Raw genomic sequence first — 12,951 nt, forward strand, 5'->3', positions numbered from 1 at the left:
CAGTGAATCTGCCCTTGGAGGAAACCAGCTCTCTGCCCAGAGGACTTCATCTAGGAGTGAGTTAGGCAAGGCAACCTTTACAGGGGGCCAACTCTGAGAGGTTGTGAGGAGGTTACCAGCACTGATGGGTCAATTCATCCAAGGAGGGAAGACTCTTAGGGTCAGACCTGAGGGTAGATGAAGACAGGCCTGCCCCCTCCTTGGACTGGGGTTGCCTGCCACCGACCAGAATGGCCGGAGCCAGAGTCACAGCAAAGGAGGATGAGGGGTGGAGGCACTCCATGTATGGTGGGGCTTCCACTCAGTTAATGCCTTTCCACTTGCAGGCCCTGGACAAAATGGAGAAGGAATGGTTGTCTGTTCTGTTTAACGTGCTGCCATACAAAGAGACGGAGACATTTATTCTGAAGAGCCCCGATGAGGCTTCTCAGCTCCTCGACGACCACATAGTCATGACCCAGAGCATGTCTTTCTCACCATTCAAGAAACCATTTGAGCTTAGAATCAACACCTGGGAAACCAAGTTGAAACTAACCCAGGTAAGGCCGAGTCCCTCCCCTCCCCTCCACCCAGAGAACAGGCCTATAGCTAGGATAGGTCTGTGTTCATATTCAACCTCAGACACCTAAGTAGTTGTGACAACTCCCTGCCTCCCCAGGCAAGTAATTTGATTGCTGGCTGCCTCAGTTTTTTAAATTGTAAAATGAGGATACTACCCAATGAAGGTAATATTTATAAAAGTGTTTGATACAATAGATACTATAAAAAGAATTTTTTCCTCCCTTCCTCCCATCCTTCCTTCCTTCTTTCCTCCCTTCCTTAATTTTTCTTTCTTCAATGGGCTTCAGTGAGTGCCAGTTTTCATTCCCAGATAATAATAGCAATTTACAGAACTTCAAAAATTATTTTTTATAAACTTAGTAATCATTAATATGGAAAAAGTAGAGTGTCCCAATATCTAGAGAGCCAGCCTCAAAGTCAGTTTCACCTTTAATAGGTATTGACTGTGTGACTTTGGGCAAGTCACCTAACTTCTCTTGGACTCAGTTTCCTCTTCTGTAAAATGAGGGGATTGGACTTGATGGCTTCTTCCAGTTCTAAATCTGTGATTATTTCTGTACTTTTTTGCTCTTGTCTGTATTTTTTTTGTTTGTTTTTTGCAAGGCAATGGGTTTAAGTGACTTGCCCAAGGTCACTTAGCTAGGTAATTATTATGTGTCTGAGACTGGATTTGAATTCAGGTTCTCCTGACTCCAGGGCTGGAACTCTATCTACTGTGCCACCTAGCCACCCCATCTGTATATTTTTAAACTTGATTTTTTATTTTATTGATGCCACTTTTTGGCATCTCCAGCTAGCCTCTCATTTTCCCTCATTAAAGGGGGAATTAATAAGTATAGTCAAGCAAAACATCATACTAACCATATCTGAAAAGAAGGGAGACTTTTAAATTTTGTGATTGTTATTTACATAGTCATGCTCTGTTTATGTATATTGCTCTGATTCACCGATTTTTACTGTGTATTGCTTTATTATTCACCAATTGATTCTCTCTCTGTCCCACAAAAATTACCCATAGCTATTCTAAACTTCTTCTTTATTCTAGCCATCCCCCCCATCTCTTCCTCTTGCTCATTTCTCAAAAGAAGCCTCCTCTTTACTGAAAAAAGGTGGAGACATTCAAAATGAGCTTCTTTTTTCTCCAATTGCTTTCATCCTAAACTCCTTGAAATTATTGCCCACTCTCTCCTCTTCTCAGTCTGTGACAGAGATGAATTCTTTCTTTTTATCATAGGATCATAGGATTATAGATTTAGAGACAAATGAAGAAACTGAGACCCAGAGAAAATAGGAAAAAATAGAAAATAGCATCAGAGATGGGATTTGAACCTGTTTTCTGAAGTTCAAAACTATTCTTTCCACTGTCAAATTCTCCTATTTTGTTTCCTTATAATTTCTACTATTTTTGAATAGCTAAGAATTTCTCCCTCTTCACAATTGTGAGAGATGCTATTTTTTCTCATTTTTATGAAGTTTTTTTAAAAAAATGTTTGACCATTTGGAAGAATACAGTTTACTGTGTAATAGTGATTTTAGAAAGCTTGGCTTTACCACTGTTTTCATAGAAAAGCCTCTGATGCTTTTCTGTTGCATGTAATATTAACTTTTAGTCTCCAATTAATACTTATTACCATATTAATGACAATCCTTTTATTCTTTTAAAATATTTTTAACATGATGAGTGCCCTATATTATAAAAGGATTTTCTATATCTATTGATATATGACAAACATAATAACTTGTTTTTATTGATGTGAATTGTATTTCTGTATTCATAATGCTGAAATGCTGAACCATTCTCAATTTAAATTTTACTTGATAATTTGGATATATTATGGTGTTCTTTCCTGGAATTTTAATTTTTTTTAAGTTTTTGTAAGGCAATGGGGTTAAGTGGCTTGCCCAAGGCCACACAGCTAGGTAATTATTATGTGTCTGAGGATGGATTTGAACTCAGGTACTCCTGACTCCAAGGCCAGTGCTCTATCCACTGTGCCACCTAGCCGCCCCCCCATTTTAATAGTTTTGTATCATTAATGATATTGATTCAGAACCATGCCTTGTTCAGCAAGTTAGAAAGGATGCTATCTATTACACAGTTATATATATATATATATATGCATATATAATATAAACTATTTTATATATATATGTGTGTGTATATATATATATATATAGGGATGTTCTTTTAATGCTTAATAAATTATTTGTGAATCCATCTGGTCCTGGTGGCTTTTTATATGAAAGTTTTTTATGGCCTATTTTAATTCATTCTTCAGAGTTTTGTTCATTCTGATCTTGACAAATATTCTGAATCCAAATATAGCAAGGATAAATCAAAGAAAGAATTATAGGTCAACATCATTATAACAATGCAAAAATATTAAATAAAATTCTGGGAAATAGAATATAGCAGCATATCAAAATGATCAAATAGAATTGATCAATAGATATATATATATTTTTATATATGTATATATACACATAAACATACACACATATGGGGATGTGCTTACATCTGCAAGAGTATTTGATTTTTTTGTTGGCACTAAGAAGTTTCCTCCAATAGCTACTTGAGCAGCCATCTCTGGGTAAGTCATCAATGGCACCAACTCTGGTCATTTTACTTCATCAGTGGGACCTAGCTGCCCAAATCTAATATCCCTTTGTACCTATCTACACTTTTACTTGAGATCTATATTGTCTAATCTTTCCTTTTTGTGCCTCTGTCCAGGATTCTGTCTAGGATATTAACAATAATTCAGAAATCTCTCACAACTTGACCACCACCACCATCCCAATGACATTGTCATCTTTTTCTCAATTTAATGTGATTCAAAAGGATTACTTAAGTGATTGTGTCTATAGTGTCTCATATAGATTATTGTGTGCTTTACTAAAATAGAATCTAAATGAACAAAGTACAGGGTTGAAGGCCTGGGGCAGCATGGACATCATCCCCATCAACCCTACCGGGGCATTCAGGTCAAATGAGATAATTTCTTTAACTCCAAGTTCAACTTATTAATATTTGTGTTTTTTTTTTAAGTTTTGAGTTTTATATTCTATCCTTTCTTCCCTCCCTCTCCTCCCCTCTCCCTAAGATGGTGGGCAATCAGATGTAGGTGCAATAATATAAAACATTTCCAAATTAGTAATTTTGCTCAAAAAAGACTCAAATAAAAAAAGAATGAAAGAAAGTAAAAAATAGCATATTTCATTCTGTATTGAAACAATATTACTTCTTTCTCTGGAGGCTGTTAATATGCTTGATTAGTTCTTTGAAAATTGTCTTAGATTATTGTATTGCTAAGAATAGCCAAGTCATTCACCGTTCTTCATCAAACAATATTGCTCATTATTGTTTATAATATTCTCCTGATTCTGCTTATTTCACTTATTTCAGACTTTTCTGAAATCATCCTACTTGTCATTTGTTGTTGCGTAGTAATATTCCATCATAATCATATACCACGGCTGGCTTAGCCATTTCTCAATTGATGGACATCCCTTTGATTTCCAATTATTTTGTTTTTTCGGTTTCATGCACAGATAGTTTTCAACATTCGTCCTTTTACAAGTTTTCTCCCACCCTCCCTTCCCTCCCCCTCTCCACGGCAGCGAACAATCTGATATAACCTATATGTGTACAATTGTGTTTAACATATTTCTATAGTAGTCATGTTGTGAAAGAAGATTTAGAAGGGGGCAAAAGCTACGAGAGAAAGAAAAAAACATAAAAGTAGTTTTAAAATGTGAAGCTAGTATGCTTTGCTCTTCTTTAGATGGCATTGTCCTTAGCAGGTCTCTCAGGATTGTCCTTGAACTGCTGAGAGGAACTGCATCTATCATAGTTAATCACCTGACAAAGTTGCTGTTAATGTGGACAATGTTCTCTTAGTTCTATCAATTCATGCAAATCTTTCCAGGCTTTTCTAAAGTCCAACCACTCATGATTTCTTACCTAACAATAGTACTTCGTAACATTCTTATACCATAGCTTGTTCAGTCATTCCTCAATTTCCCAAATCACCTCAAATTCCAATTCTTAACCACAAGGGGAAAAAAGCTGGTATAAATATTTTTTGTACAAACAGGTCCTTTTCCCTTTTCTTTTTTGGATGTCTTTGGGGATATAGACCTAGCAATGCTACTACTGGATAAAAAGATATCACAGTTTTATAATCCTTTAAGCATAGTTCCAAACTACTCTCCAGAAAGTTTGGATTAGTTCACAACTCCAACCAACAGTACATTAGTGTCCCAGTTTTCCCCTATCTCCTACAACAGTCATCATTTTCCTTTTTGTCATATTAATCTGATAGTTGTGAGATGGTACCTCAAATCAACAAGTCACTTTTTTTTAGGTTTTTGCAAGGCAATGGGGCTGCCAAGGGCAGCCAGCTAGATAATTATTTAAGTATCTGAGGTTGGATTTGAACTCAGGTCCTCCTGACTTCAGGACTCTATTCACTGCATTACCTAGTTGCCCCCAACAAGTCACTTTTAAGGCTTCTTAAAGACCTGGGTCTTTTGGTCACATTTTCTTTGTAGATTACTTTACTTATTTTATCTTCAACAGTACATATGGTGCTGAATAGTTCTGCCTTGATGGATTTATTTAAAACTGCATTATGTCCTAGATTGTGATGAGTTTTTATGGATTTGAAAACTTCATGATCTCAACTTTTCTCACCAAAATGTATTCTTTCCATTCCACTATCAGGACCAGTTTCTTTTTTATTCTAGTCATCTATAGCTTCTTCTGAGATATGTCAAGCATTCAACACAGTTCTATATAAATGCTAACTTAAATGCTAGTAGCTTTTATATTGATATTTTCTCATTGTCAAATATACTTTTAAGCATGGTGTAATTCACCTTGTTGTTTTTTAATCCATTGAATAAACTTTTCCCTTTGTTTAGAAAAATTTCATCTCTACTTTCTTTCAGAGTTATATTTGGTCAATGTGATGTTATCAGATAACTTTTAAAGTTTTTATTGAATTATGTATGTGCAAAGAAGTAAGCTGTATATAAAAGAAACATACAGTTTCATCTACCACCCTCTTTTGTCTGTGCTATTATGTATATGGAAATGTTCATTTTGGAGTAAAAGGTGATAAGTTCAGAATGCCGAGTCATTTTTCAGTCTTGTCTGACTTTTTGTGACCCCATTTTGGCAAAAATACAGTAGTGGTTTGCCATATTTTTTTCTCCAACTCATTTTACAGGTAAAGAAATGGAGGTACAGTGGAGGATTAAGTGACTTGACCATAGTTACACAGCTAGTAATTAAGTATATGAGGTCATAGTTGAACTCAGGAATTTAAGTCTTCCTGCCTCCAGTTCACTCCTCTAGATCCACTGTGCCACCTAGTTGTTTGAAGTTCAGAATAAAAATAGTTCGTTTAAACAACCTTATGGGCTATAACTGAGGTTAGATTTGAAAAAGTCTATTTAATATGTATGTTTTAAGTGTGGTTTTATGATGAATTAAAGAATGTTTTTTAAAATCTTGTGATTCAATGCCAAGTCATAAAATAAAAACTGGGGCAAATATACTTATTCCATATTAAAAAAAAACTTTTAAGATGTAAAAAATTGTAAGGTTCATTGTATAAATCAATAAATTTAGTTATGAAAATTTAGCTTATCCTTTCACATGCTTTACTAAATTATTCATTTCTTCAAAAAAGCAATATAATCTTCCTTATTTCACTAAAATAATCCTTTTTCCAATGGGAAAGTAAACACAAACCATTAAACATAATTCATAACTTTTTCTGCTATTAAGGGTATAAGTTTTCTATCATTTACTTAACCAAAACAATACCAATTGTTTTTAATCCCTCTCTAATGACTGCATTTAGGTAGTAATTATAGTTATAGCAGTTATAAAAGTAATAGTTATAAAAGTAGTAGTAGTTATAAAATAGCTATTGAATATAATACTTCCTTGATCCTTGGCTCTGTATTCTCCATTTTCTATTCTCCATATTCTAGTTTTACATGGGAGGAGATTTTTTTTTTTTTTTAGGATTTTGCAAGGCAATGGGGTCAAGGTAGCAAGGCCACACAGCTAGGTAATTATTAAGTGTCTGAGGGTCGGATTTGAACTCAGGTCCTCCTGACTCCAGGGTGGGTGCTTTATCCACTGTACAACCTAGCGGCCCCAAGAGATCTTTTAAGATTTGCCTTTCCTACTAATAAATTTCTCTTTTAAAATTTATTTTTATAAGCTTTTTTCAGTAAAGAGTGGAAGAGGGGGAAGAGAGGGAAAAATATACACACTAAATTTGGCATAGAAATCTATCTTAGGGGGGTGGCTAGGTGGCGCAGTGGATAAAGCACCGGCCCTGGAGTCAGGAGCACCTGGGTTCAAATCCGGTCTCAGACACTTAATAATTACCTAGCTGTGTGGCCTTAGGCAAGCCACTTAACCCCATTTGCCATGCAAAAAAGAAAGAAAGAAAGAAAGAAATCTATCTTACTCTAGAGATAAAAAGGAGAGGGAAGGGATGGGAGAAAGCGAAGGGAGTGGTATAGGTGATAGAAAGGAGGGAAGGTTGTAGAAGAGGTAGTCAGATACAGCACACTTTTGAGGAGGGAAAGGGTGAAAAAAAAGAAGGAGAATAGAATAAATGAGGTGGGACAAAATAGAATTGAGGGAAATAAAGCTAGCAATAGTAACTGTGGGGAAAAAAATAGTTGTAGCAATTTCTCTATGGACTAAAGATAAAGAATGCTATCCATCCCAAAGGCAGAGCTGATGCTGTCTGAATATTTTCTTGAGGTTCTCTTTCCTTGTGTGTGGGAGAAAGTTAATGTTTACTTTTACAACATGGCTATTGTAGTAATGTTTTTCATGACTACATTTTCTTTAGTTTTTTTTTTTTTTTGCAAGACAATGGGGTTAAGTGGCTTGCCCAAGGCCACACAGCTAGGTAATTATTAAGTGTCTGAGGTCACATTTGAACTCAGGTACTCCTGACTCCAGGTCAGGTGCTCTATCCACTGTACCACCTAGCAGCCCCATGACTACACATTTTTTAACCTACACCAAATAACTTGCTGGGGAGTAGGGTGGGAAGAAAGGAAGAGAATTTAGAACTCAAAAGTTTTAGAAGTAAATGTTGAAACCTACTTTTGCATGTAGCTGGGGGGAAAAAGGTTAAAAATAAAATAAACAATTAAAATTTTTTTTATATTGTAAACATTTTAATATAACAAGAACAGGAAAAAGGATTGTGTAAGAAACTGTTGACTTCATTATTTATAGATATTTAAAATGATATATATATTAAAATGGATATATTTATACAAAATTATAGATATGTGTATATCCTTCTGGAACTATTTCTATCTATATTTTTATTAACAAGGTAGTAGTAATTGCTCTAAGTTTTGTATACTTCAAAGGTTTTTATCCCTGGACATTTAAAAAGTTTTATTTACCCATAGTTGTTTTTAAATGATTAATTTTCTCACTTAGTCAATAAAGCACCTATGTGTTAGACATTGTGCTAAGTGCTAGAGATGGACAGCTAAATGGCACAGAGGATTAGAGCACTGGCCTTAGAATCAGGAGGACAGGAATTCAAATCCAGCTTTTTGACACTTACTAGCTGTGTGACCTTGGGCAAGATTGCCTCACATGGAGGGCCATCTCCAGTTGTCCTGACTCATATCTGGCCACTGGACCCAGAAGGCTCTGAGGAAAAAGTGAGTCCAGTGACTTAGCACAGCACCCCCTCACTCAAATCCAATTCATGTGCTTGTCATGGCATCTCTCTGATGTCATGGTCTTCTTTGAGAATGAAGGACAAACATTATTAAGTGCTAGGGATGCAAAGAAAGATGAAAGACAGTCCTGCTCTCAAGGTACTCATAATCTAATGGAAGACCACAGGGGAACAGCTTTGAATAGACAAACAACATACAAGACAAATTGAATTAATCAAAAGAAGGAAAGAACTAGCATTAGAGGGGATTAGGAAAGAGAGTTCTCTTGGGAGGTGGGATATTAGCTATAACTTGAAGGAAACCAAGGAAGGCAGAAAGTGGAGATGGGGAGGGAGAAAAGTCTAACCTGTGAGCCTGCCCAGAGCCAGAGACAGAGCATATTGTCTATTGAACGGGTGTGAGGGAAGCAGTTTGACACGGACACACATAGTTGTACTTTAGAATGATAAATTTGATAGCTGAGCGGACAGTGGATTAGAGTGGAAAGAGACTTGAGACCCAGAGACCAAGCAACAATCTATTACAATAGAAGGTAAGGAGGGTCTTCACTAGGTTGGAGGAAAGGAGGCAAATATAAAAGATATTAAGAAGGCAGAATGGAATAGATATGAGGGTGACAAGGCATGAAGAATAGAGGATGGGTGACTGGGAGAATGGTGGAGCCTGGACAGTTATAAGGAAATGTGGAAAATGGATGGATCTGTAAGGAAAGATGAGTTCACTTAGCTTTTTTGAGAAGTTGATTTGGGTACTTAAGTCTTTTCTTTCTTAATTCTAAGTATATAACATTCCAGAAGGGCAACTAGGTGGCATGGTGAATAGAGTGCTGTGTCTGGAGTCAGGAAGATCTGAGTTCAAATCCATCCTTAGACACTTCCTAGTTATGTGACCCATGGCAAGTCACTTAACCCTGATTCAGTTTCCTCAACTGTGAAATGAGCTGGAGAAGGAAATGGCAAGTCCTTACAGCATTTTTGTCAAGAATATCTCAAACAAGGTCCTACAGAGTAGAACATCATTGAAAATGACTGAACAACAACAAAAATATCATTTCTTATTTTGGTAAGAAAAGACTGTATGGGGGCAGCTGGGGGGGTACAGTGAATAAAGCATTGGTCCCTGAGTCAGGAGGACCTGGTCTCAGACACTTAATAATTGCCTAGCTTTGTGACCTTGGGCAAATCACTTAACCCCATTGCCCAAGGCCACACAGCTAGGTAATTATTAAGTGTCTGAGACTGAATTTGAACCCAGGTACTCCTGACTCCAAAGCTGGTGCTTTATCCACTGTGCCACCTAGCCGCCCCCCTCATATTCCTCTTGTGTGGTTTTCGATATGTGGTCTTTCTTCTTGATTAATATCTTCTTGACTCTTTATATCATCTGCTTTCTACTATATTTTTAAAACTTAACTGTGAACCTAAGGGAACTGAATTAGGGGTTCATTCCTGTTGACATCCTGTGGATTCTACTGATTTGCTATTTTTCTATATATGTTTAATTTTTGTTTTTTGACACTTCTCTTCATATATACATTATACATACATATAATACATACATTAAATCTACTTATATGGTTTCCTGAAATAGAGTGATAAGATTATTTTAGAATTCCTAGTTTGGGGAAAATATAGTAATTCTTATATTTTCTCTCAAACTGTACTCCAGATCCATCACTTTTTCTATATACCTTAAAAATCTATTGACAACTATGTAATATTTACATTCATTTTTCCCTGTTGTTTCTACTATTTTATTCTCTTGTAGAAATGTGATTTTTTTTACTTATATCCTCCAAAGATATTTTTAAACTTCCCAGTTTCTCCAACATCATCTTGTCTAGAGATTCCTTAGTAAATATATTGTTTCTTTTTTAAAATCACTGTGATATTTTTGTCGATTTCATTTTCACTTTTAATTTCTTCAATAGATTTATTATTCATCTTGCTTTGTTTGTATAAAAGTATAGTTTTGTGCTGTTTCAGTACATTTTCTCTCTGACATTTTGCCTTGGATTTCTTATAATTTATATTATTTTTTCAGAGTATCAGTACTTGTATTTATCTCTTTGAGGTTTTTCTTATTTTTAAGGGTTTTGGTAAGTTTTACTTCTTCTTATATTTCATTTGTTACTTTTTATGGGACCATTGAAGAAATGAACTCTCTTGTGACTTATCACTTCATCTTCCTAGAAATTTTCCTTTCATGGTGATGCCTTGATAGGAATCATTTCATTGACTCCTCACAAATTATCCTAGGGATCCTAAAGGATTTTTCAAGTCTCTTCAATTTCTTAATATAATGTGCCTACCATCTTAAAAGCACAATGAGGTGGCATAGTGGATAGAGTGCTGGGTTTGGAACCAAGAAAACTCAAATTGCTTGGTTCAAATCTGGCCTCAACGTTTAACTAGTGTGACCCTGGACAATTCATTGAATCCTGTTTGCCTCAATTTTCTCATTTATGAAGTAGTGTAGGAGAAAACAGCAAACTACTCCAGTATCTTTGTCAAGAAGACCTCAAATGGGATCACAAAGAGTCAGACATGACTGAAAATGAATGAATAAAAACAGCATCATCTTAAAATTATTATGTTCATTTTTCAATTGAGAAAACTGAAGGTCAATAAAGGCAAGTGACTTGTCCAAGGTTACTTTAGAAAACCAGGTTAGTAAGTGTTAGAGCTGGGACTGAAACAAATATTATTTTGATTCTTAAGTTCTGAGCTGAGTAACAGAGTTTTCCATTTGGTACTTTTAGGGAAGATTTTTAAATAACCAGAGATGCTACATATTGCTCCTAAAAGTTCTCCTGCTCTGATGGTGGATGATTATCTCCTTTCCCTAGGAGGTACTTGAGGAGTGGCTCACCTGCCAGCGGTCTTGGTTGTACCTTGAGCCCATCTTCAGCTCTGAGGATATCAATAGACAATTGCCAATAGAAAGTAAACGGTATCAGACAATGGAAAGGCTCTGGAGGAAAATCATGAAGAACGCCAATGAGAACAGAGAGGTAGGTTTGACTTGTAGGATGCTAGGGATCATGGATTCTCACATGGTCCAGTGGAAGAGGTAGAAGCCCACAGTGGGGGTTAGGGAATAAGAGGGAGCAATAGAGAAGCTTCTAGGAAGGGTGAGAGGCTATCTCAGAGACACTCTGCAACAACTTTCCCAAATGCAGGATAACAGACTATCTATCACCTCTCCAAACAAGATGGAAAAATATGACTTTTCAAGGACTTGTGTGCTAGTTCTTCTATGATACCACTGACCTTGTGAACTCTAGGAGGGCAGACTCCTTTGTAACTCTTTAGGGCTTAGTATTTAATAAATTGTAATGAAATTACTCTGTTCCCTGCCTCCCACTCTTGGATGGGAGCCATAGTGGATCTCTATCTTCTACCTGGATTTTAATAGCAGTCACACTGTGGGTTCATTCTCTCTTGAAAGCAAACAAAGGAAGCCATTTCATCTATTTACATCTAATCCAACCCCACTTCACTGATAATTGAAACCAATGTTAACCTCTTGCTCCAGATTCCACTATCCTCTATCTTTCTGCTTTTCATGTGCCTGTGACCTCCAGGTGATTAAGGTATGTGCTGATCAAAGACTCCTGGACAGCCTTCGAGACTGTAACAAACTATTGGACTTGGTTCAGAAAGGTCTGAGCGAGTACCTGGAGACCAAGAGAGCCTCTTTTCCCAGGTAAGCAGGTTCTTTTCTTCTGACTTCTTTGTTAGGAGAGAGCAAAACATGAAACAAGCAGAATGAGGTTGACAGAGTTTTTAAAAATCATCTGGATGTGGTTGAAGAGACCTAAAGAAGGTTCTTGAGGTGGTTGTGTGGCATTAACTGTTTTAAGCATGGCATAACCAGCCTAGGGTACAGTGACAAAATTGTTCTGGACAAGCCCATGGTCTAGGGCTAGGAAAGTAGAATTCTCTTTCAGATCTGATTCCTTTTTCTGATGGTACCTGGTCAACAAAGGCTCCTGATCTTAGTCAAATCAAAAGAAACCCTTTGAACATCTTATATTTGAGGTTTGATGTCAAATATACCCAATTGAATAGGGAGTTAGAATACTGAATGGCTTTCCTACTTCCATATTTGCTGGAGACCATCCCTTGTTTCCGTGAAGTCAATCCTAAGGATTGTCAGAACATTCTAGACCTTTCAAAGCCACAGGCTTCTAACAGCGATCTATTGTAGAGCCTTAAACACCCATCAAGTTTGTGTCTTTAGGTTCCCAAAGGAATCTAAAACACTCTTACTTCACTCTCTCTGCCTTTTTCTTTTCTTTTGCAGATTCTACTTCTTGTCTGATGATGAGCTGCTGGAGATCCTATCCCAGACAAAAGACCCCACAGCAGTCCAGCCTCATCTCCGGAAGTGCTTCGAGAATATTGCTCAAGTAATCAGAGTTTACTTTAGATGGGGTCTTCTTTAGGCGGCCTAAGGCTTCTCTTTCTTTATCTCACAAGAGAACCTGACAATGGGGAATGCCCCTGTTGAGAAGAAAAGACAATAGATTCCTCACATATCCTTTACCGAGCAACAGGGACAGCAGAGGGGAACAGGTGACATTTGAACTTTGGGATTCTGAACCAAAGAGAGAGGAAGGAACCCAGATGTAAACTTGGT

General features: G+C 36.6%; 1 protein-coding gene across 3 annotated transcripts in view; it reads left to right on the top strand.

Moving 5' to 3' along the window:
• Positions 1-12,951, top strand: part of DNAH1 (dynein axonemal heavy chain 1) — a 162,403-nt gene that overhangs the window by 61,920 nt on the left and 87,532 nt on the right. For all 3 annotated transcript variants that reach the window (XM_074198129.1, XM_074198130.1, XM_074198131.1), the window contains 4 exons: positions 327-539; positions 11,156-11,320; positions 11,894-12,015; positions 12,616-12,721. In XM_074198129.1, the coding sequence (XP_074054230.1) occupies positions 327-539; positions 11,156-11,320; positions 11,894-12,015; positions 12,616-12,721 (606 nt within the window). The remainder of the gene's footprint in view (positions 1-326; positions 540-11,155; positions 11,321-11,893; positions 12,016-12,615; positions 12,722-12,951) is intronic.

Source organism: Macrotis lagotis, chromosome 8 (assembly GCF_037893015.1).
Source record: "Macrotis lagotis isolate mMagLag1 chromosome 8, bilby.v1.9.chrom.fasta, whole genome shotgun sequence".
NCBI lineage: Eukaryota > Metazoa > Chordata > Mammalia > Peramelemorphia > Peramelidae > Macrotis > Macrotis lagotis.